A 24789-nucleotide genomic window follows, 5' to 3' on the forward strand; every position below is an offset into this window, starting at 1 on the left:
GGGAGAGATGGGACCACCGCCCGTTTCTCCCGGTCTTCCCCCGCTCACTCTCCCCACTTAAAGAACTCTCCACCCTCCACCGCTTTAAAAAAGGCCATTTGGTTAAATCGTTTCTGAGCGTTACCGTCTGCTGCCACAGTAAGTTTGCATCTCTTTTGGATGTCCATAGGTTTGTTTTTTAGCACGTGACTCATATTCAGTGCAGAGATAATAGAAGAAATTGTCCTTTATAGTCAGTTCATTTGATTTTCTATATCAAGAACATCACTGCTTATTTTTTGTGATTCTTGGTTTAAATAGGGTTTTATTTAATTTATAGTTTGTGGTACTTGCCCTTTTAAGAGAAAGAGATAAATCACGGAAAAATGAAAATATGCCGCAAAATGCTAAAATAAAATCACCAACAGGATACTTGTTTGGTGTACTTACCAATACAGAGAGGCTAGACAAATAATATTTTAATAGTATTTCCAACAATAAACAACAAGAAAAGGAATTTTTGCTTAATCCAAAGCTAACCAGGAAAATCCCTTTTATTCAAATACCTTAAGTATCGCTCATCAGTTTCCAGTACTTGAATTTTTCCTGAACCCCTAAGCACCATTTAGGATACACAAAGAAGGCCAATGTGCTGTATTCTTCTCTGTTACCTGAGTGTGGATCCAATGGTTTAACTCCTTGCTCTTTGGAGACATTGGGAGCCGTTTCTATGGAGTTGCCTGGGGAAGGATGGCAGACGTGATCTGGAGCCAACACTGCAGATGCTCTGCCCCAGGTTTTGTGAGCAGAGGTGTAGGGAGGAGAGTCAGGATCCCTGCTGGTCTTGGTGTCGGTAGCCGTGTGCTTCACCCACCCCTGAAGGGCCCCCCTCCTCCCCAGAGACCGCAGCCATCTACGCGGCCAGGCTCCTGTGACCGGCTGTGGAGCAAGCTCTTAGAACTTGACTTTATGTCTAAATTGAGTATTGCTCCTTCAGTGTTTATTTCATTGATTAAAAACTCGGTATGTGCTCTGGGTGGGAGTGAGAAGAAACAGCCCGCAGAGATGCGCTTTGAAGAACTTGCCTGCTGTCACTCACAATGATCTCTTTTTGCATTTCCCCCGCCCCCATAAGAATTTGTAGATGAGGACAAGAACCCCTTTGTTTTTTCCAAACTCAGTGCACAGGTAAGCCCTGCTTAGGTCTCTGCCTGTCCTCTTTGGTGCTGCTCACGATTAGGCTGCCTGGCAGGTAATGCAGAGCTTCACCCACGACACGCTCTGTCTTCACTGTTCTTGCCTAAGCATACGTAGGTTAGTTAAAAAAATAAGAATGATGATGCTAATGGGAAAGAAGAAAAGTACTATCAAAACACTACTTAATTTATGTTCTGAGCAAACATGAGTTGATTTTCAGCGAGTTTAAACAGGATTTGGAGCTGGGGAAGTTCACCTCTCTTTCTGTCCAAGCCAACAACTACACAAGGTGGAAGAAAGCTTCCAGCACAAGCCCATCCGAGATCCAGTCAGTCCCGGCAGACAGAGGTGGGTTGAAATGGAATCGTTGTGGAAAGTCAGATTTTCAAAGTTAGGCATACAAATAGCATTGGTTTCTAGGGTTGATGCAGAGATCTTCCAAAACATTAACCTTTGGCTAAATAGATGAGGATTAATCAGTCCTAAGCTGAGAAGCAAGGGCTCAGCCTGCAGAAGGTGGACAAGATGCAGACCTGCAATTTTAAAAGCATGAGCGCTGGCCCGCACACACACACGTATACGTGATATAACATTTATCTTCAAATTGTATCTCCATGAGACTTCACTCCTCTTATTCTTCTGTCTTTTGATGATAACAGTTCTTGAACATACCAGTCTCTGAGTGCTAGAATTATCAGGAATGGTCAAATAAATGCACAAGATATATCTTACTACCAGTGAGTGCAAGGGGTCAAGTTGCACTGTGACCCACCACCTGTGGCATGCTCAGACTGGGCCACAGCTGCAGGGAGAAACACAAGTAACGTTGCCCGACGTCGTGACTGAATGGAGTTGTTCGAGCCCAGAGCCTCACCATGCTCCCTGAGGTTACACTCCCTGAGCGCTTCCTTTATCGTGTTTGGGGGCTGCTCTCATCACCCTTTTCCCATTTCCAAAGGCATGGAATATGTTTCTCGTGAAATTTTGAACAGTACCATCTCTGCCGCCTCTTGCTATTCTTGAGAAGTAATTTTTGTATTGGAAGAACTTCGCCTTCTGCAGTGCATCTTCTTTGAGGGTAGCTCTGTGTGGCCCAGGAACAAAGCTACAGAGTGAAGGGAGAGAGACAACATAGGAGATAACTGTTACCACGGCAGCTGGGGCATTAACCTGTCTTCCTAGATGGCCGTTGACCGGTCCTCCACTTTATCCTTCAGGGTAAGTGCGTTAAAGATGGTTCAGTGGGGGGGGAATAAGACACCTTGTCAAAGTGCCCAAAAGTATAACTTTAACAGCAACGTTTCTTTTTCATGGAGCAGGTTCTACCCAGAACTTTCGGCTCCTGTTCACTCGGATTGTGGTTCGATTGGTGCCTCGTTAGAGACCACCATATGTATAGTTGTCCCCATCCCAGACACTCAGCACTGTATGCTCGGACTTTTTTCCTAACACTTAACCACCATCTGAATTTTTACTTGCAAACTTCTTTATGATTTCCCCGCCCTCCCACCACCCCAGATGGAAAGTGTCGTGAAGCCATATCTGGTCACTATAGTTACCCCAGGAAACCAGAGGAGTGCTTAGCACACGTTAGCTGTCAGTATTGATCCAGTGAAAGCATGGGTGAATTCCTCTTCCTTCCCCCTTCTTTCCTCCTGTTTCCCTCCCACCCCTCCATCATCCATCCCTCCAAAGGTTCACGCTCTAACGACAGCACTGTGTTAGGTACAGTGGGGGATACAGACCTCGTGCCCAGTCTGGCAGGCACCCAGTGTTTGGTTGGGAGTCAAGAGTAACCCAACAAAAACATGGAGCTAGGGTCAGACTCGGAGAGGCCTTGAATGCCAGGCCGGTGAGTCAGGCAAGTCAGACGCCGAGTGCTGCTGACCACAAGTCCTAGCCTGTCCCGTCGAGCTCTCTGCTGGTGGAGAGGTCCCGTGGGCTGCACTTGCTGGGCAGCCGCTGCCCCACGTGCAGCTGAGCACTTGAAATGTGGGTAGTGTGAAGGGGAAGTGAATTTTTAGTTTTTTTTAGTTGAAAGCTGGTGGCAACGGAAGTGGACAGCGGGGAGAGGGAGCTGTTTCAGACCTTACCTTACAGGTAGGCGTGGAAAGAGCCGTGGGCCCTGAAACACTTTTATTCTAGGTCCTCTAGGTATTAGCTGAGCAGCCCACTTAGCTAGAGGGATCCTTGTTTCTTCAGGTAGAAAGTCAGAATGCAAACCACCAATGCTGAGTGACAAAGGCTCAAGGTGTCAGCTGCTCAGACATGAGTATGGAGCTCATGGGAGGCAGAGCTGAGGCTACAACCAGATTCTTCTGAGAGGAAGAGTCCTGTGTTACTTCCGTGAAACTAGCTTCTTACCCAGGAAATTACGGAGGACTCTCACGATACTTGGAATAAGAAAGTGAAAGGATGAACGTCATGCTGTCAGAAGACCTGGATACACGGCTGCAGGGCCGCAGGAGGTCAGGTTGCCAGGGGCAGAAGGTAGGAAGCTATGAACTCTTCATGAATACTGTTAAATTAAAAATGAGAGGGGCCTGGTGGCATGAGAGAGGCTAGCTGTGTTTTGACTGCGGAAGAGTCGTATATAAGAACCGCAAAACATTGGGACCAGGAGGATAGTCTCACCACAGTCACCACGGGCCCTTCCTCTGCGTTTGGATTTTTCTGCTTTGTCCAGCTGTCAATCCGATCTCTCTCACAAAAGCATCGTGATTTAGAAAATGAGTAAGTAAAGGACGAAAAAAGAAGTGAAAGTTATCTTGCTGTCCCCTTTCTCTCTCACACACACTCACGTTTTCTTCTTTCATCTGTAGTGAGTGCTGGGGGTAAGGGAGACATCAGACCAACAGAGAAGCCCTGTAACACAGGCCCCGAGGCTGCCGCACCTCGTGCACAGTGTCAGATCAACAGAGAAGCCCTGTAACACAGGCCCCGAGGCCGCCGCACCTCGTGCACAGCGTGTCTGGGCTTCTGTCCTGCTCTCACGAATGTGCTGTGTTGATTAACAAGCTCCTTCAGTCACCAAGAATGGCAGCCCTGGCACAATCCCAGGGCAAATGCCATTTCCGCACACCTTCCCCTGTTGTGCTTTTCTCTGTATTTTCTCATTAAAGTGAAAAGTGAAAGTGACAGTCGCGTCCCACTCTTTGCAACCCCATGGACCGACTATAAGGTCCATGGCATTTTCCAGGCCAGACACTGGAGTGGGTAGCCTTCATATCTTCCCAACCCCAGGATCGAACCCAGGTCTCCTGCATTGCAGGCGGATTCTTTACCAGCTGAGCCACCAGGGAAGCCCAAGAATACTGGAGTGGGTGGCCTATCCCTTCTCCAGGGGATCTTCCTGACCCAGGAATCGAACCAGGGTCTCCTGCACTGCAGGCGGATTCTTTACCAACTTATCAGAGAAGCCCCATTTTCTCGTTAACTTCCAGACTAAATGTTATGAACTCAAATCCTCCGAAGTGGTGACTGTCTATAAGCACAAACCATGGCCCCGCGATAGTGAGGGGACATTCTCTCAGGCCTGGGACACACTGTCCACAGCTGAGTTTACCTTGCCTGTACCGCTTTCTCCCCTCCAGCCTCCTGCTCTCTCCTTTTTACAGCAAATTTAGTTGTCTTTGTCTTCCTCCTCCCTCTTTGTTAAGAAAAAGTTAAATTCCTTCTATAGCATTGTGATGCCACTTTCCCCCCTCAAATATTTTTATTCTTAATAGGGTTGAACATAATAAATGCTGTATCTCTGAATCTTCCATCTTTTCCACTGTATCATACGTGCAGTTTGTAATTGGCTAAGCACTCGATAAGAATCATTTTATTATTCCAGGAATCATAGAGACTTTCTGATTTTCTTTCTCTCATTTCTATGTTGTCCAGATACTTCTTTGTTGATGGGTAATTTCAACAGCATATAGTCAAGAGGAAGAATCAAGAATGAAATACTGTCCATTCATTCTGCAGTTGTGCCCAGCTCCAGGAAAACTTGGGAAAGAAAAATGGGTGGGGCTAATTGCAGATTTCATTCCCCTGTGACCACAGATTCCGTCAGCTATGCAGATAACCAGGAATCAGTCAAGCTGCATTTATTAGTTGACTGGATGCAGTGGCGTGGAAAATGCAGACGAGATGGCTTTTATTTCAAGAATTCTTTTCATCTTACACATTTTGTGCATCTAGAAAACACATGTTGGAAATTAGAATTACAACAGATGTGTATTGACATGGCACTGGTAACCGTGCCCATTTCGACAGTTCAATTGTTCCGGCTCTGGCCTGCCATCGCTTCCAAGTCTGGCAGGAGTGCTTGTCTGCCTAGACGAATAGGCAGATGGCTTCCGGTCTTTTATTGTCTGAGTGGATGTAGGTGCTTATGTAGAGGCTGCCTTGCAATCTCTCCCTCATGGGCATGTTTCCTTGGTTGCTTGTGATTTGGTTCAATGTCTCCCCCCGCCCCCCCCCCCCCCCACCCCACAACCTTTGGAGAAGAACCAGCTTCTGTCTGTATTTCTCAGAATCTGACAGTGGAATGACCTACTTCTCATGCAAGTCATTCTGAGGATGAAGGAAGTCATCCTGGTGGCCAGGCCTCTTGCTGCCAGGCATTCTTGTCTCTCGCAGTAGCGTGTGCCCAGTTCATGAAAGGCTCAGGCAGGAAGTTTCAGAAGCAGCCACGAAGCTTGTTACCTTTTATTACGGCCTTTGATGACTTAGGAAACACCCAGGAGTCTTGGTTGAATACGCTGTCAGAGAATCACTGACGGCAGTGTGGATTCGTCTCCTCCATACACCCCAGCATTTCCTGACATCTCACCCTTCCAGGTATGCAGGAGAATCCGAGCAGGGGATGACAGAGGATGAGATGGTTGGATGGCATCACCGACTCAATGGACATGAGTCTGAGCAAGCTCCGGGAGTTGGTGATGGACAGGGAGGCCTGGCGTGCCGCAGTCCATGGGGTTGCAGAGAGTTGGACATGACTGAGTGGCTGAACTGAACTGAGTATATCTTAGGGCAAAGTGCAGAAGCGGGAGGAAATGCAGGGTGGGAGGGTTTTCCAAGAACGTCTTTAATTTTGATAGGCTGGCTCCCGCGTGTGCCTTGCAGTTATCTGTAATATATGAAGCCTGGTGCACGTGCAAACTCGAGGGCCCTTTCCGCACTGACAGACGCCGCAGCAGGGGGAGCCCTGCCCCTCCCAGACTGGCCGTGCCGGCTTACTGAACCTACTTCAGAAGCGTTTGCTGCTGGACAGTTCCCCTGCCTCCCAGCAAGGTGAGGCGCCTCCAGGCAGAGGCTTCTGGCAGCTTCTGGAGCTGGATCAGGAGGGCTCTCTGGCCCATCACCGCACAGGGACACGCCCTCTGCACATCGAGAAGCCACATGCTGAGGCGCCTGTCTCAGCCTCACCCTGGGGCACTCTGACTTCAGCTGTACGTGGGGGATGTGTGTGTTAGTACAGTGTGGTTTACACTGAAACAAAAGAGACACTCTCTAACTGCTTGATTTCAATTATTTCTAATTTTTAAAAAAGTAATATTCATATATGCAAATGATATGATCTATATATATACATTATTGTTTTAAAATAACTAACTTTTGCCTTTGTTGCTGACAGTTTTTTTTTTTTTAATTTTTTTTTAAGTGACAGTTTTTTAAATTAAGATATTTTTAAAAGTATGTTCTACTCTCATTCCATTCTTTGAGTATTTCTGTTTTTATCCTATAACACTTAAAAAATGTTTTTAAATTGTTTTTAATTACATTTTTACATCTTTAAAAAAATTGAAGTATAGTTAATTTACAATGTTGTGTTAGTTTCTGTTTTTTTATTGAAGTGGTTTTTTTACTGAAGTATTTTAAAAGTTTTTAATTGAAATATAGTTGATTTTCAATGTTGTGTTAATTTCTGGCATAGAGCAAAGTGATTTAGTTATACACACACATATATATGTATACACATTCTTTTTTAAATATTCAACATAATATTTAAATAATATTCCTTTCCATTATGAATATCATAGGGTATTGAATGGGCTTCCTTGTGGCTCACTGGTAAAGAATCCACCTGCAATGTGGGAGACTTGGGTTCGGTTCCTGGGTTGGGAAGATCCCTAGAGAAGGGAAAGGATACCCACTCCAGTATTCTGGCCTAGAGAATTCCATGGACTATATAGTCCATGGGGTCGCAAAGAGTCAGACACGACTGAGCAACTTTCACTGAATATAGTTCTTTGTGCTATATAGTGGAATCTTGTCATTAAATTTTTTTAGTATATATTTTCTATTACATCTTAAGAGCAACGTCTGGCTCATTAGCTTTTAGAGTTTAAAAGATTCCCTAACATACCATGGAAAAGTATATGGAGGTTCCTCAAAAAATTAAAAATAGAACCCTCACGTGATCCAGCAATTGTACTTTTGGGTATTTTCCTGAAGAAGATGAAAACACTAATTTGAAAAGATGTATGTTTGCTCACTGAAGCACTATTTACGATACCTAAGATACGGAAGCAACCTAAGTGTCCATCGACAGATGAATGGATAAAGATGTGGAATTTATACACAATGGAATATTACTCAGCCATGAAAAAAGAGGAATCTTGCCATTTGTAATGTGGGTGGACCTAGAGAGTATTATGCTAAGCGTAATATGTCAGACAGAGGAAGGCAAAGACCATATGATTTCACTTACATGTGGAAGCTAAAAAGCAAAGCAAATGAACAAAAAACCCAGAAACAGATTCATCAACACGAAGTTGATGAATCCTTGCTAGACAGGAGGGTGTGTGGGAAGATGGGCCAAACAGGTGAAGGGGATTAAGAGGCACAAACCCCTCTAGTTATAAAATAAAAAAGAAGTCATGGGGATGCAACATACAGAATATGGGATATAGTCAGTAATATTGTTATAATTGTAAGTGGTGACGGAGAATAGCTAGACTTACCATGGTGATCGTCTAGTAATGTACATAAATGTTGAATCACTGTGTGGTACAGTGAAACTAATATAACATTGTACGTAAAGACATTTCCCTAACACAAGAACTAAAACTATGAACTTTGCTGAAGTATGAATTCTGAAGCAAGCATCCCACAAATTTTGGCATGTAGTATTTTTGATTATTATGTAGTTCTAACAATATTTCTAAGTTTTATTATGAATTTTTTCACTAGTTATTTAGAAATGTGATTTTAATTTAAAAACATATGGACTGTGAAAATATTGCATGTATGAATTTCTAATTTGATTGCAATCAATTTGGACTGTATGAAGCCAGTTCTTAGAGATTTGTTGATAGTTGCTTTATAAATAAAACTGCACAGTAGACATCTGTACACTCTCTACCTTGATGGAGAGTCATTAACATTCCATTTGTTCAGAAGAATGTCTCATTTTTCTGTGCAGAATTCTATATGAGTCTATTCAAGCTTGTTACTTATGATTAAATCACTTTAATTTTTGTCTGCTTGACCTAACTATTCAAACTGATGTACTAAAATCTCCAACTCTGATGATATTTTCATGGCAACTACTCCTTTTTCAATTTCCACTTTGTATATTTCAGTATTACTTGATGAAAGTGTTATAATCACTTAGTTGTGTCTCACATGTGACCCCATGGACTGTAGCCTGCCAGGCTCCTCCGTCCGTCGGATTTTCCAGGCAAGAATACTGGAGTGGGTTGCCATTTCCTTCTCCAGGGGATCTCCCAGACACAGGGATTGAACCCAGGTCCTCTTGCATTGCAGGCAGACTCTTTACCGTCTGGACCACCAGGGAAAACCCCTCATATAAATTTAGAATTGTTATATCTTCATCACGAATTAAACTTTATCATCATGTAGTGATCATGTACTCTATCCATACAAAATGGTTTTGTTTCGAAGTATATTTTATCTGACTTACTTCACTTAGAAACTAACACTGCATTGTAAATCAACTATACTTCAATTTTAAAAATTAAGTATATTTTATTGGATATAAGGCTATTCCAGTTTTCTTTTTAAAATATTTGCCTACTATACTTTTTTCCATAAGTTTACTTTCAAATTTCCCATGCCCTTATCTTGTAGCTTGTCCTTATCTTAAAAACGGGTATAGCTGGATTTTATTTTGTTTTCTTAAATCTACTAACTGCAACTGGCATGCTTAGTCTGTATATTTTTATTATGATTGCTGACATGTAGAAATGGATTGGATTCTGCTGTCTTACTTTGTGCTTACTACTTCTGTTTTTTCCTTTCTTGCGTTTTTATTTTAAAAATATTATATTGTTTGTTTTCATTCCATTTTCCCTCACTGCACTGAAGCTCAAGGCTTCATTTTTTAATAACTGAAAGATAATTGCATTGTTCAGTATCTTTTGTCATGTCTGTTGATAAACAATAAATATTTAGCAACACACATTTACAGTCGTAGTACAACTTGTTTTCTTTCTGTTAAAAATACAGAAAGGCAGTTTTTCTAAGCTGGCAAAAATTTCCTTCCATTATGTAGAAGCTTCTCAATTGTTTTGTGGCTTCCACCGCTGCTACTGATTATTCAGCTGTCAGCCTACTTCTAGTTTCTCTGTGGGTCTGCTCTTTCTGGCTGCTTTTAACTTTTCTTCTTCCTGGAGTTCTACATTCCCCTGCACCATTCTAACTGATATTTCTTTGTCTATTTATCCTGCCTGTTATACCTTGCATCTTTTTAAAAAATCTTTTAATTCATGTCTGTCATAAGTTCTTTTTTATATGATTTTCTTTTTTTGGCTATGCTGGGTCTTTGTTGAGTAGGCTTTCCCTGGCTGCGGCAAGCAGGGGCTGCTCGTCACTGGAGGCTTCTCGCTGTGATGATTTCACCTGCTGCATTTTGAACAATTTCTTTAGCTTTATTTTCCAGTTCTTTATGTTTCTCTTCAGACGTGTCTATTGCTCTGTTTAATCCAGCCATTGAATTTTATAAGTTATCTTTTTATTTTGAAAATGGTCAAATTTGTAGAATGTTGTAAAGAACAGAGAACCATGGGTAAATACCAATATATCTTTCATCTAAATGGTTTTCCTACCTATTATCACCTTGTGACCTTGTGTGTGTACACACATACACATTTGGTTGTTATTCACTTGCTAAGTTGTGTCTGACTGTTTGTGACCCCATGGACTATACCATGTCCTCCACTATCTCCTAGAGTTTGCTCACAGTCATGACCATCGATTTGGTGATGCTATCTAACAGTCTCATCCTCTATCGCCCCCTTCTCCTCCTGCCCTCAATCTTTCCCAGCATCAGAGTCTTTTCCAATGAGTCAGCTTTCACATCAAGTGGCCAAAGTATTGGAGCTTCAGCAACAGACCTTCCAAAGAATATTCAGGGTTGATTTCCTTTAGGATTGACTGATCTCCCTGCTGTCCACGGGACTCTCAACAATCTTTTCAGCACCATAGTTTAAAAGCATTGATTCTTTGGTGCTCAGCCTTCTTTATGGTCCAACTCTCACATCTGCACACAACTACTGGAACAAACATCAGTTCAGTTCAGTTCAGTCGCTCAGTTGTGTCCGACTCTTTGTGACCCCATGAATTGCAGCACACCAGGCCTCCCTACCCATCACCAACTCCTGGAGTTCACTCAAACTCATGTCCATTGAGTCGGCGATGCCATCCAGCCATCTCATCCTCTGTCGTCCCCTTCTCCTTCTGCCCCCAATCTCTCCTAGCATCAGGGTCTTTTCCAATGAGTCAACACTTCGCATGAGGTGGCCAAAGTACTGGAGTTTCAGCTTCAGCATCAGTCCTTTCAATGAACACCCAGGACTGATCTCCCTTAGGATGGACTGGTTGGATCTCCTTGCAGTCCAAGGGACTCTCAAGAGTCTTCTCCAACACCGTAGTTCAAAAGCATCAATTCTTCGGCGCTCAGCCTTCTTCACAGTACAACTCTCACATCCATACATGACCACTGGAAAAACCATAGCCTTGACTAGACGGACCTTAGTCAGCAAAGTAATGTCTCTGCTTTTGAATATGCTGTCTAGGTTGGTCATAACTTTTCTTCCAAGGAGTAAGCGTCTTTTAATTTCATGGCTGCAATCACCATCTGCAGTGACTTTGGGGCCCAAAAAAATAAAGTCTGACACTGTTTCCCCATCTGTTTGCCATGAAGTGATGGGACCAGATGCCATGATCTTAGTTTTCTGAATGTTGAGCTTTAAGCCAATTTTTTCACTCTCCTCTTTCACTTTTATCAAGAGGCTTTTTAGTTCCTCTTCACTTTCTGCCATGAAAAACACTATTAACTTTCTGTCTGAGGTTGTTGATAATTTTCCCAGCAATCTTGATTCTAGCTTGTGATCATCATCTGGTATTTTGCATGATGTACTCTGTGCAGAAGTTAAATAAGCAGGGTGACAATATACAGCCTTGTCATACTCCTTACACACATACGTACATATATATACATATATATATGCATATATGCTTATATATGCATACACACACACTTTGCTTCTTTTTATGAAACCATCGAAAAGTAGGTTGTAGCCATCATGCATGTTACTCTTAAATACTTTCCAACATACCTCTCTCAAGAACAAAGACATTCTCTTATACAAACATAATTATCACCATGCATAAGTAAATTCACATGAATTAAATCACCCAATATATTTTCATACTAAAGTTCCCCAGTTATCCCCTAAATGTTGTGTGTGCTCAGCCACTCAGTTGTGTCCAACTCTTAAGTGACCCCATGGACTGTAGCTCGACAGGCTTTTCTGTCCACAGGTTTTTCCTGGCAAGAATACTGGAATGGGTTGCCATTTCTCCAAATGTCATTAATATAGGCGTGTTTTTTTTTTTTTCTTTTTTTTCCTGCTCTAGGATCCAACCACCCGACTTGGCCATTTTGTCTGCAGTCTCTCCCATTCTAGGACATTACCCCACATCCCTCTGCTGTTCATGACGCTGACACCTAGAAAGAATACAGGTCGGCTGTTTTGAAGGATGGTCCACATTCTGGAATTGTCCCACGGTTTCCTGATTATTTGACTTGGGTCAAAACTCTCCAGCCAGAATCCCACATTTGATATTGTGTCTCCCCTGCCTCCCCTCAGGAGATACATAGTTTCAGATCCTGGTTACAGTGGGTGTGGCCAGACCTCAGCAGGAAAGGGTACCTTCCTTGTTTGTGATTAGTAAGTGTGGGAAGGCTTCTCTGGGGCTGGGTTTAGCATTCCTTGGTTCTTGCCTGACTCAGTTATCACAGCAGGGATTACAAACTCGTGGTTTTCTCATTCTACCACTTCTGCATTGATTAGCTAGCATACTTGTGTAAGAAAAGAACATTTCCTCCCCTCCTCTCTTTTTGGGTCTCTACATAGAGCTGCAGATTTTTAAAATTCAGTGCTGTAACCCATGATCATCATTATTCTTTCTGATGTTCAAATAGTCCAAAATCCTGCCAGTGGTAAACCCTTTCAAGACAACTTATTTGCCCTTTCGACATGACTGTTATTTATCTTTTTAACTTTTTTTGCTACTTTCTTGCTTTCAGGCATAATGAATGTTCCAGGCTCACCTTGTACTTTCCCTGTTGCAACCTAGGATTAGTTGTTTCTGGAAGAAACCCTGATTCCTTTCAATGGGAATGATACTTAGAAACCAAGATCTGGTTATTCAGTGTGCTCATTGCCACTGGGGTGTCCCATTGGTTGTTTTAGTTCAACAATTAGATTTTCTATTTTAAAAAACTCTGTTTTCAGATCGACCTGGCATTTTTTATTATCTCTTGTTCCCTCAACTTCTATCTTATTATCACATAGTGATATATTTTGTCCAAACAGCATAGAGGAAGAAGGAGAAAAGGAGGGGGAAGAGCGTGGCACATTCATTGTTCAAGTAAATACCAAGCAGGTGAATACCTTCGCACAAACTGGAGTGGGGGCTGCTGTGGCTCCGTAGAGCTGAGTCTGTTGCACTTTGCTTTGATATTTATTGGTGGATATTTGTTGATTGCACCTAGGAAGAAAAAGAAATCTGTGAGGAGACTCTTATTCACAGCAATTAACATGACAGCAATCTGCTTTGCGTGCAAAGCGTCACATCACTGTACTCCACATCCATGAAAGACACATGTGGCCACATGAGATGAAGCCGATTTCTCACCGGACTCTCTAAAACTAGGCTGAGAAAATTCACGACTGCCAAATGTAGAGAATTCAACTTACTTTTCAATAAGATGCTCTTAGCTCCCGAAGTCCATTAGACTTAGAGGAGAAATCATGAGTCCATTAGAGGAGAACTCATGAGCCCATCCTAAGAGTCTGGCCTCTAACTGACCTGAACTAATCAGAATAGTTATTTTTTATTTGCTCCTTTGAAATCCCAAATTGCAAAGGGAAAAGAATATTCCCTTTATGTTCTCTGTATCATTAACAACAACAGTAACCATGGTCCATTTGGGGTTTAATTCATCATGATTCATTTCATCTGAAATATATTATTTTTTCATAATATTAAAGCATGCTTCTTCCAATACCATTTAAAACACGAAAAAGCCTTTTTTGATGAGAAACTTTTAAAAATGCATGATTTATTTCCTTGATGCCTTTGATTTAATTGTATGTTAAACATGATTAAACCTCTTCCTGGTGATCCTGGGTCACCCTAAGTTGCAAGCTGGTCCTGGGCTGTGACCCAGCACCATCTCCTGAGCTGCTGTTGCAGACTGGGCTGTGTGCTTCTAGACTGGACGGCCAAGCCTGGGCTGCTTCCTCTACGTGCATCTGATGTTTAGTTATGTCTTCACTCCAAGTATCAGCAATAGTTTTGGTCAGTAGTAGTTTTCCTTAGAAAATATGTCTATTCTGAGGTGAACTGTGTCTGGTATCCAATTCTGTCACAGTAGCGTGATAAACAGGAGTTACTTAGAGATGGAGCTGGATGCGCATGCCTGGGAGGGCTGGGACCAGATCTGGTTTGGTCCCAAACAAACAGGATTGTGGGTCCCTGCTTGATACCCCATCCCTCAACAGTTAGTGGCTCAAAGTAGGTACCTAATGTGCCGTGTGCCTATTTGGTCAGTCATGTCTGACTCTTTGTGACCCCGTGAACTGGAGCCTGTCCTCTGTCCATGGGAGTTTTCAGGCAAGAATACTGGAGTGGGTTGCCATTTCTGCCTCCGGGGGATCTTGCCAACCCAGGGAGCGAACCCACATATTCTGCATCTCCTGCACTGGCAGGCAGATTCTTTACCCCTGAGCCACCTGAGAGGCCCCTACATACGTGTTAATATTGAAGAGGTGTGTGTGGGTCTGGGGGCCTACTCTGAATGGAGGATGTGGGATTGAAGATGATTATGTTGAAGTCATACTTTGGCCATCTAATGCTAAGAACTGACTCATTGGAAAAGACCCTGATTCTGGGAACGATTGAGGGCAGGAGGAGAAGGAGACGATAGAGGATGAGATGGTTGGATGGGATCACCGACTCAATGGACATGAGTCTGAGCAAGCTCCGGGAGTTGATGATGGACAGGGAGGCCTGGCCTGCTGCAGTCCATCGGGTCACTAAGAGTCGGACACGACTGACCGGCTGAACTGAACGTCAAAGTCTTCTCAACTTTTTGTACTTTGAAAGCTATAGTTTAAATGTTGGACATTTCTAGATACTTTTAGAAAAGTGGGGTCATGACTATAGTTCTTCACAAGCACTTTATATATTTCTCACCCACCCCAAGTAATTCTTCTTAAAGCATCTCCTCCCCTTTCCCTGGGTGGTGGTGAGGGTGTCATTTATCTAATCATCCAGTTTGACTAGTTACCGTGAAACACCACTAGGAATTTTGTGGGGCCAGGGAAGTAAATTCCACCTTAACCTCCTTTCAACTTTTTGCCTTATCAGGAGTGTTTCTTGACAAATTTCTCAGTCGTTCAAGGTGTTTTCTGTTCTGCTTTTCCATGAAAATGGGTTTTTTGGGGATCCGCAGACACTTGTAATTCAGGGTCTGGAACCATTGCAAGCCACAAGCAAGTTGCCGCATAGAAAGCACAGAACACGTTTGCAGAGAGAAGGAAGGGGGCGGGGGGAGTGCTAATACACAGAGGCGTGGCTTTTCAGGGGCTGAGTTTCAAAATGCTTTTTTTGTTTTACCCTTACAAATCCCTCATGAGCTCTTCTTTCCAAATGACCCCTGGCCTTCACTTATTTTTCCCCCCCCATTTCCCAGCTCTTCTTTCTGGTTTCTTTTCCAGGACCCATCCACAGAAATTTTACTCTAGGAGCATATGGCTCGTGCATCAGTGTTTCTCAAACCATATAATGTATATAGGAATCACTGGGAATCTTGATAAAATGCAGATTCTGGAACAAAACGTCTGGGGTGGGGTGGGAGAGTCCGCATTTTTCACAGGCTCCCAGGAGATGCTGGGACATTGGTCCTAGACTCACACCTAGAGTCGCAGAGAGCTCGAGGACATGACATCAGCCCCACCGACCATTCCCTAAGGCCCCTCAGACCTCACTGGCCCTGACCAGTCAGGGTCTTTGCAGCCTTAGCTGGTCTCACGGTGAATGTCAGTGACAAGTTTGAAACGTAGGATGCAGCACTGGGTGTCCTCTAGCCTGCGTGTTCACTTTCCCTTATCTGAACTCCAAAAGTAAAATGATCAGGAGTCTGACAGTGCTTTTTGACCTCCATGGCCATATCAGGACCATGTCAGGCTTCTCTGAATCCATCCTGCTGCATTCAAAATGAATTGCGTACTTTCGAGACAAGCTCCTGCCAAGAAATATAACCCACGTTTCTTTTTTTATGGGCAACAGTTACACTAATTACTGGCGTCATAAAGAATCACTGACAAAGCTAAGAAAGTTTTGCAAGGATGCATCTTTCATTCTGACATGTAAAGTGGTGCCTCCTAAAACTTCGAACTCTGCCTTTAGAACTTGTAAAAGCAAAGCCAAGGATTGTTGAATTTTTCTCTCGCTCTCTCTCGGAGTGTTAACTGGTCAAACTTGCCATCAAAGGGCAGCGTGATAATGTTACATGGCAAGGGTTTCTACATTGTAACTAGTATCCCGGCTGTGACTTCACACTCCCGGACTATGCTGCTCCCTGCAGACAGATGTGTGAGTAGCTGTTTGTTATGACTGCTTCTCCATAGGAACCAGAGGCATAAAAAAGAGGAGCCAGAGAACTCAGTGCTTAGAAATCACAGGCTTCCTCCCTCCACCATCCTTCATTCCCTATTTTCCTTTCTGACCCTGCAGCGCTCTTGAAGACAGAGGCTTCCAAGAATCCATGTCAGTTCATCAGCCCTTCTTTGGGGAATACCAAATATGCTGAAATGTGCAAGAAAGAATATGATTCTATGACTTACGCCTGACTGAGCTTATAAAAGCCTTCACAAACTTCACACCGTATCTGTGGTCAGGTCTATGAATGCGGCCAAGCTGAACCAAGTGGTGACCCAAAGGGTAGCTGGCTAGATCTTCCAGTTCCTGGTCATTCCAAGAAGGCCCCAGGGAAAACACGAACAGGGTATAACCTTGACACTTGGCCCTCAAGGACTCTTTCTTTAAGGTTTCCCTGTCCAAGTGACTGGTTTCCCCAGCAGATATCACAAAAATGACTTTATTTCTTCTCAGATTGGGTGTCCTTGAGAAGACATTGTCCAGAGCCCACTGTAGGGCGTGACCAATAAAAGCATCTCCATTTAGCTGCTGAACGGATTCTTCCACGTGTCTCTTCATGAGGCGTTTACTCCTGTAGGTGGTCAGGTTGAATTCACTTCTAACAGGGCTCCTCTGAGTGTTGGGTAGGAAGTGAGGGGGACTGAGGCTTAACAGGGCCACCCGGTCTCCGGTGACAGAGGTCTCAGGCTCTGGGGTGACTTCGAAGTGATCTAGCAGTGCTCCCAAGAATCCTCGAATGTCTTCAAATTCCGCGCTTCCCACATGCCGGGAGCCGTCCAGAAGGAAAGCAGCGTCCACGTAAGATTGCACAGGGGGTGGTCTGGCTTGATCGCAAGAAGCATCCGGCTTGCATACATCTGTGGACCGAAAAGTCATTTAGGGTTACTAAACAGAAACAGACAGAAAAAGGGAAGATAGCATCTCAAACATTTTGACATTTGGAGGCTGCATGATCTTTGATGTTAATATAGTAACTAGATGACTTTGAGGTCAGCAACAGAAGATTTCCTAGTATGTGGTTTGCACCCTGATCCCCAAAGTACAGAGTTTACACTCAGCCCATGTTTTGAGTTCCATTCACTGACGCAAGTTTCATCTTGGCTGCATTTTAAGTTTATAAAGATTGACCTGGACAGTTGATCTCACGCTTGTACGTGTGTTTACTGTATCATGACATAAAAAGTAATGACCTCTCTAATTGATAATATACAGGTTAAACCAAGGGCCCCTGTCATTCTACACACACTACCTTATTATGAAAAGAAATCTGCTTAAAATGTAAGAGTGCAAAAAAGCAATGCATCTTTTTATTTCAATTTAATCATAGGTTTATAACTCAATGTCTTTTTTTTTTTTTGTAGAGACATTAAGGACAGAGCCACCACTTATATTTTATACCTATCAGTTGAAAGCTCAGTATGTATTTATTAAATAAATAAATATAAATACTACATGTTAATGGGCTTTCATAAAATATGAGGTCATTTTAGTGTGTGCATATCTCATTTTTTAAAAGAAGGTGTAGTGATAAAACAGAGAGTGCATTTTACTGAATCTGACCACAATACTCAGAGGAACCAGAAAAACTTGGAAATTAAAGGACCTTAGACGTCATCTAATCTTCTAATCTTACCAAAGAGCCTGAGGGCAGGAGAATAAAATCATTTTGCCAAAGGACACACCAGCATTTCTAGAAGTATCTGCATATGAAGTCAGTGTTGTACTGTTTGAGGCAAGGCCACACGGTACAGCAGGGTGGGGAGGCCCCTTGGCCTGAAAGTCAGGATATTTGGGCTCTGGTCTGGCTGTCCACAGTAACAAACATGCTGTGTGCTCCTGTCCAAGCCTCCACCAGGCCCCAGTTCCACAGAATGAGATGGTCGGGTTAGATGCACCTGGAGAGCTCTTATAGAGCCAACACTGTGCAGTCCTACATTTTCAATAACAGCTGATGGTTAAGGATGAGCATTAAAGAGACTTTTCTCTTTAAAAACCAAAGAGAAATGACAAGCCACGCATGTGGACAGCCAGTATTTAGACAAGGGCCCAGCCATGAATAAAAGCGATTAGATGAAAGGTTAATAACCAGGGTGCAGATCCTTAATGGACGGAGCAAACTTCAGAATTCCAGTCTTGCTCACGGACTCAATAAAGATATAAACTCTGGGAACGCCCCTGATGGTCCAGTGGCTAAGACTTACGAGCTCCCAATGCAGGGGGGCCCAGGTTCAGCCCCTGGTCAGGGGACTATATCCCACATGCTGCAGCGAAGAGTTCGCATGTCACAACTAAAGATCCGTGTGTTGCAACTGAGACCCAGCAGAGCCAAACAAATAAATACATATTTAAAACCAGGGACAGCAGCCTGCCCATTTGCTCAGTTTTGTGGGGTTTCTTAATTGTGGGAAACAACAGCCAAAATACCTTCCCTTATGTGTCTTAGAGACAAAACAAGGCTTAAGCCAAGAAATGGAGCCCAGATCTATCTCCAGACACACGTGGATTACTTCTGACCACAAATCACACAGGCGCATGTGTCAGTGAGGAGTCTGAACCCGCAGCTGAGAACTCGAGGGGGAAGAATCTGCCCGCAGTGTGGTGAGCTCCTCAGGACTAGAGGAGATGACTGATCAGAGGGCAGCCGAGGGCAAGACAGCAGGAAGAGAGGGTTGTTAAGAGAGAATCCTGCTTCTCTCTCAGAGTCACTATGGCCAGAAAGACCATCTCATTGACACACGTGGAGAAGGAGAGGATTTAACCAAGTACAGAGTCCCAGGGAACGCATAATGCAATCTGCGTTTCTCATAAACTGCAGGTGTCTTAAAACCAGGTTTTTTGATTTTGATTTCGCTGTGAGCAAATTATTTCACCTCATCTGTAAAATGGATCTAATAATCATCCAAAAATTCTAGGGCCATTATAACGATCAAATGAAACCATTAGAAGGGTGTTTGGAATGCATTCTTTGTGGTTCAGCTGGTAAAGAATCCACCTGCAATGCGGGAGACCTGGGTTTGATCCCTGGGGTGGGAAGATCCCCTGGAGAAGGGAAAGGCTACCCACTCCAGTATTACGGCCTGGAGAATTCCATGGACTGTAAAGTCCATGGGGTCACAAAGAGTCGGACACGACTGAGCGACTTGTACTGCAGTGCACTTGGAATGCATTAAAGCCAGTAGCCTGAGCATTAAAAACTGTCATCACCCCCATCACTTTCACATAAAGCAATCAGAACAGTGCGTGGCTAATAGTGAATGTCTGATAGCTGTTAGCTATCACACCCACCAGAAACCTCAGCGGCTCCCACTCTTGTAATTATTAGCATGTTCAAATTATTAGAACACTCAAATGCAGGTTTTGGCCAGTTCTCTAGCTAGAACTACATACTGTGTGTAAAGCAGTCACAGGCAAATCGGCATCACAAATCTTTCAGATCCCTAACATTTGGGGCTTTGAGAAAGCCTCTTTCCAGTGAGAAATCCATTTCTGCTGACTCCCACTGCCACCGTAAAAAATTTCTTTGGGACTGTGAACATCTGAGGTTTAGAAAGCTCATAAATGTATTTCACCACACAAGGAAGTTGGCCATGAGACAGGCTGAGGTTTCTAAAGATGATTCCTGTTTCCCAGAAGGTGCATGAGCTGAGAGGCTCCATCTGTGGACGAGGCTGTGTGGCAGGGTGAGCCCCGGGGAGACCCTCCCAAGACCACTCACGTCGCTGCCAGCCCCTCCTTTCGATAGTGACTCACTGTGCTGCTGAATGACCTGAGCAAGTTACGCACTCCCCGGGGGTCTCACCGTAGCAGAAAGTACACCGCTGGAGTTCCTCGAGTGCTGGTGCAGAGTCAGCTCCGGATGGGATAATGATGACTTGGAATCTGCCTGTGTCGTCAATCTGCAAGAAGCCAAAGCGAGAAGAGCTTCATGGGTGGGGCTGCGGAACCTCCCAGGATGGTTCAGAGGGCTACAGAGAGCAAAAGCACCCCGTTCCTCTCAGAGGGGCCCTGGGGAGGCAGAACACCAGTGCAGCTAAGAACACTGGCCTGGGTTTAAATCAGTGACTCTCCCTTTAGCTGGACGACAAGCAGCCATGCCTCTGTTTCCTCATCTGAGAAACAGAACGGTCACGTTGCTCTTTAAAATGGCAAGTGTGCACACAAAATGAGTTCATAACTGAAAAGCATGTTACTGGTTTCAGGTAGATACCACTGAAGTCTACCTTTGCACCGAAGAATTGATGCTTTTGAACTATGGTGTTGGAGGAGACTCTTGAGAGTCCTTGGACTGCAAGGAGACCCAACAGTCCATCCAAAAGGAGGTCAGTCTTGGCTATTCACTGGAAGGACTGATGCTGAAGCTGAAACTCCAGTACTTTGGCCACCTGATGCAAAGAACTGACTCATGTGAAAAGACCCTGATGCTGGGAAAGATTGAAGGCAGGAGAAGGGGACAACAGAGGATGAGATGGTTGGATGGCATCACTGACACAATGGTCATGGGTTTGGGTGGACTCCGGGAGTTGGTGATGGACAGGGAGGCCTGGCGTGCTGCAATTCATGGGGGTCACAAAGAGTTGGACATGACTGAGTGACTGAACAGACTGACCGTATAGCACAGGGGACGCTATCCAATACTCTGTAATGGCCTGTTTGGTAAAAGATCCTAAAAGAGAGGGGTTATATGTGAATGTGTAATTGATTCACTTTGCTGTACGGCAGTAACTGACACAAGACTCTAAGTCAACTACTCTCCAATTTAAAGAAGAGCCTGTGATGGTCGGGCAGCAGAAAAGGGGTGGGCAGTGGGGACCAAATGGGGATGCTTTGTCAGCAGGGGCCTGTGTGCACAGGGTCTTGCCTCGTGCCTAACTCACCAGCAGACACAATTAGTCTTTATTAATTATTAGCAACTCATTAATGGCTTTTAATTACTAGTGGCTTTTAATAGGTATCTGGGGGGAATCGTTTCATGACCTCGTCTGTGCTGTGATCAAGGACAAGGAAACCACATCCAGAGAATGTGTATCAGACCACGTGACAGGGGCAAAGTCACCTCTTCCTGCCAACTGTCAGGGTGCAGGGAAGCAAGTCACAGAACGCTTGGGCCAGAAGGAATCTCAGAAGCCAGTTCCACCATTTCAGCGATGAGGAGAGTGAGCCCAGGAGAGAGTGGAACAAAGACGCTTCCAGCTTAAACTTCACTTTCCCCACGTAAGACCTGCCTTCCACTCTCTGCCTGAGCTACCTGGATGACTGCGGTTCTGTATCAAGGGTTCAAACCTACCTTAGAACACAGCTGTCACCATGTCACCCAGCGACTGCCACCCTTGGTGCTCAAGTGTGCGTTCTGTGTGTATAAAACGTGGCAGCTAGATGATACCTTAGGCTTCACGTTCAATCCTGGGGCAACATGGTGGTGTCAACCTAAAGCCATACTTTCTACTCACCGATGCTAGTACATGTTTTTTTTAAGCATGGGGGACCCCAGGGGGTCTGTGCTCTCCCCTCCCCCTCCCCCAAGTAATCGCCTAGTCAATAAAGTTCGGCAGATGTGGTCTTAGAGATCACTCATCCTACCACACAGCATTGAGCAGCTACTGTTAGCGTATTACCCAAGCTGAGTCAGGGATTTTAAATAAAGGTATCCTACGGTTCACTTTTCATTTTTAATTGGGGGGAAATTGTTTTAAAATGTTGTGTTCGTTTCTGCCATACAACAGCACAACTCAGCCATGATCATGCATGTATCAGTTCAGTTCAGCCGCTCAGTCATGTCTGACTCTTTGTGACCCCATGGACTGCAGCATGCCAGGCCTCCCTGTCCATCACCAACTCCTGGAGCTTGCTCAAACTCATCACCATCGAGTCAGTGATGCCTTCCAACCATCTCATCCTCTGTCGTCCCCTTCTCCTCCTGCCTTCAATCTTTCCCAGCATCAGGGTCTTTCCCAATGAATCAGTTCTTCGCATCAGGTGGCCAAAGTATTGGAGCTTCAGTTTCAGCATCAGTCCTTCCAATGAATATTCAGGACTGATTTCCTTTAGGATTTCCTCTAGGAAACAGCTCAACTGGAGGTCATGGAATTTCCAGCTGAGCTATTTCCTACATAAATCACGTCCCTCTTGAACACCCCACCCTAGGTAATCACAGAGTGCCAGGCTGGGTGCCCTGCGTGAGGTTCACTTTTTCGATTGCTCAGTATCCTGTGGATTCAAAGCTGTGCCAGCTTGGGTGGTCCATAGGTGGGAACGTGATCTTTAGTCTGTGGTTCTGGGTGATACCTTGCTCTTTCCTTTCTCAACATCATGGGGCTCCAAAAATGTGTGCATTCGAGAAGATGCAATTAATACTCTGAGTACTCTTCTTTCTTTAGACAATTCTCTATCAACAAAGGAAATTCTTTAGAAAATAAAAAGCCTGGGTGCTCAGAGTGCTGAAGTTCCCCACTTCCCACAACCCCCCCCCCCCCCAATTTCACCTCTGTCTCATCACTAGAAAAATCTGTGATGTCAGCTATTACATCTAATGTTTCTTTCACTGGAAATGCTAAACAGCAGAGTAAAGGAAAGAAAATAAGGCTAGCCAAAAAGGATACATTCCTTGTAAGTATATTGTAAAGGGAGGCCCATTCTACACTAGAATTCTTCACATGCAGCGGAGAAGGCAATGGCACCCCACTCCAGTACTCTTGCCTAGAAAATCCCATGGATGGAGGAACCTGGAAGGCTGCAGTCCACGGAGTCGCTGAGGGTTGGACACGACTGAGCGACTTCGCTTTCACTTTTCACTTTCATGCATTGGGGAAGGAAATGGCAACCCACTCCAGTGTTCTTGCCTGGAGAATACCAGGGACGGGGGAGCTTAGTGGGCTGCCGTCTATGGGGTCGCGCAGAGTCAGACACGACCGAAGTGACTTAGCTTAGCAGCGAATAAAAGTTCACCAGAATTAAGAGGTAACTGCCCAACAAATTATAAGAAAAAACCTTTGGGACAAAACAAAGCTGAGGTTAAAGTTTTTTCAATCAAAATAGCCTTGCGTTCCAGAAGAATGAATGGCTCATCACTCAGCTTCACACTATCGTGAAAAATGTCCAAGATGGGGATCACACAATCTGTTCACTCAGAAACACAGGGAAATGAACCCGTGTTGTCAGAGCAGCTGTGTCTGAGACCTGCCATACATGTCTACATCGGTTTTGAATTTCAGTTGGACTCTGCTGAACTCTCAAATGGAGATGTAGAAGAGTCACAATGGTTATGAAACAGATGATGGCTTTGTAATATGGCCTCCAAATAAAAATGTATCATGTCATTAAAATTTTGAGCTCTGCTCCTAAAATGCTAACAAATGACATATTTATGGCTGATTCATGTGGCTATATGGTGGAAAGCATCACAATGGTGTAATTATTCTCCAATTAAAAATAAATTCAAAAAGAAGCTTCGGGGAAAGTAGTAACATCATCTCTCTTGTGTGATGTCCAGTATTCGGTTCCCATCCATTTGTTCTGAGCCCTCTGCTCAGAGCTCCATCTGAGCCCTCTGCTCTGAGCTCCATCCTCTAGTGGGTGAGGTCTTTTGGTTTTCTACTTACTCTTGTGTCCCCAGGATCTTGGATGGCACCTGGTATATTTCAGTTGCTCACTCAACATATGTAGGATGAATGAACCTTGGAACCAAGCCTGACTTCTGTCTGAATGTCTTAACTCTTTTTCTACCCAAGGGATGTTGAAGCCAATACTGCTCTGGTTTATGAGGGTGATTGTCAAGAATTTGAACCTCCACTGGTGTTCTTTTGAGATAAACTCCTTCAACAAAGGAGCAAGGAGTCTCTAGGTGATTTGGGTAGAAACTCTAAGTGGGATTGTCAGTCCTCCAAAGCTTAAAAGAAAAACTCAACAAAATACATCTTTCTTAAGTTGTATGTGACATACATACCTTTGAGTGGGAGGGTGGAATTGTGTCTGTTTAAATTTGTATCACAGGTACCATTGATTATTTGAGTCAGGATATTCAGTTGCCTTTTCTGTGACTAAATAAAGTCAAAGGACAATGGGGGCTCCCAAGAAAGACAGGGAATTAGGAGGACTCTGGGCTTTCTTCACAACTCAGTTGGCAAAGAATCCGCCTGCAATGCAGGAGACCCCAGTTCAGTTCCTGGGTCGGGAAGATCCCCTGGAGAAGGGATAGGCCACCCACTCCAGTATTCTTGGGCTTCCCTGGTGGCTCAGCTGGTAAAGAACACACCTGCAGTGCGGCAGACCTGGGTCCCATCCCTGGGTTGGGAAGATCCCCTGGAGAAGGGAAAGGCTACCCACTCCAGTATTCTGGCCTGGAGAATTCCATGGACTATACATATATAGTCCATGGGGTTGCAAAGAGTCAGGCAGGACTGAGTGACTTTCACTTTCACTTTTCTTTTG

At 44.1% G+C, this 24789-nt stretch overlaps 1 protein-coding gene across 2 annotated transcripts in view; it reads right to left on the reverse strand.

The window, feature by feature from the left end:
* Positions 1–412: 412 nt before the first annotated feature.
* The window catches only part of COL6A6 (collagen type VI alpha 6 chain), a 124415-nt gene continuing 100038 nt past the window's right edge, over positions 413–24789 (reverse strand). For both annotated transcript variants that reach the window (XM_069568296.1, XM_069568290.1), the window contains 4 exons: positions 20165–20261; positions 16551–17222; positions 13092–13188; positions 413–2281 (listed from right to left, as the gene is read on the reverse strand). In XM_069568296.1, coding sequence (XP_069424397.1) covers positions 2065–2281; positions 13092–13188; positions 16551–17222; positions 20165–20261 — 1083 coding nt within the window. In that variant the 3' untranslated portion in view covers positions 413–2064. The remainder of the gene's footprint in view (positions 2282–13091; positions 13189–16550; positions 17223–20164; positions 20262–24789) is intronic.

This window comes from Ovis canadensis, chromosome 1, assembly GCF_042477335.2.
Source record: "Ovis canadensis isolate MfBH-ARS-UI-01 breed Bighorn chromosome 1, ARS-UI_OviCan_v2, whole genome shotgun sequence".
NCBI classification, from domain to species: Eukaryota; Metazoa; Chordata; class Mammalia; order Artiodactyla; family Bovidae; genus Ovis; species Ovis canadensis.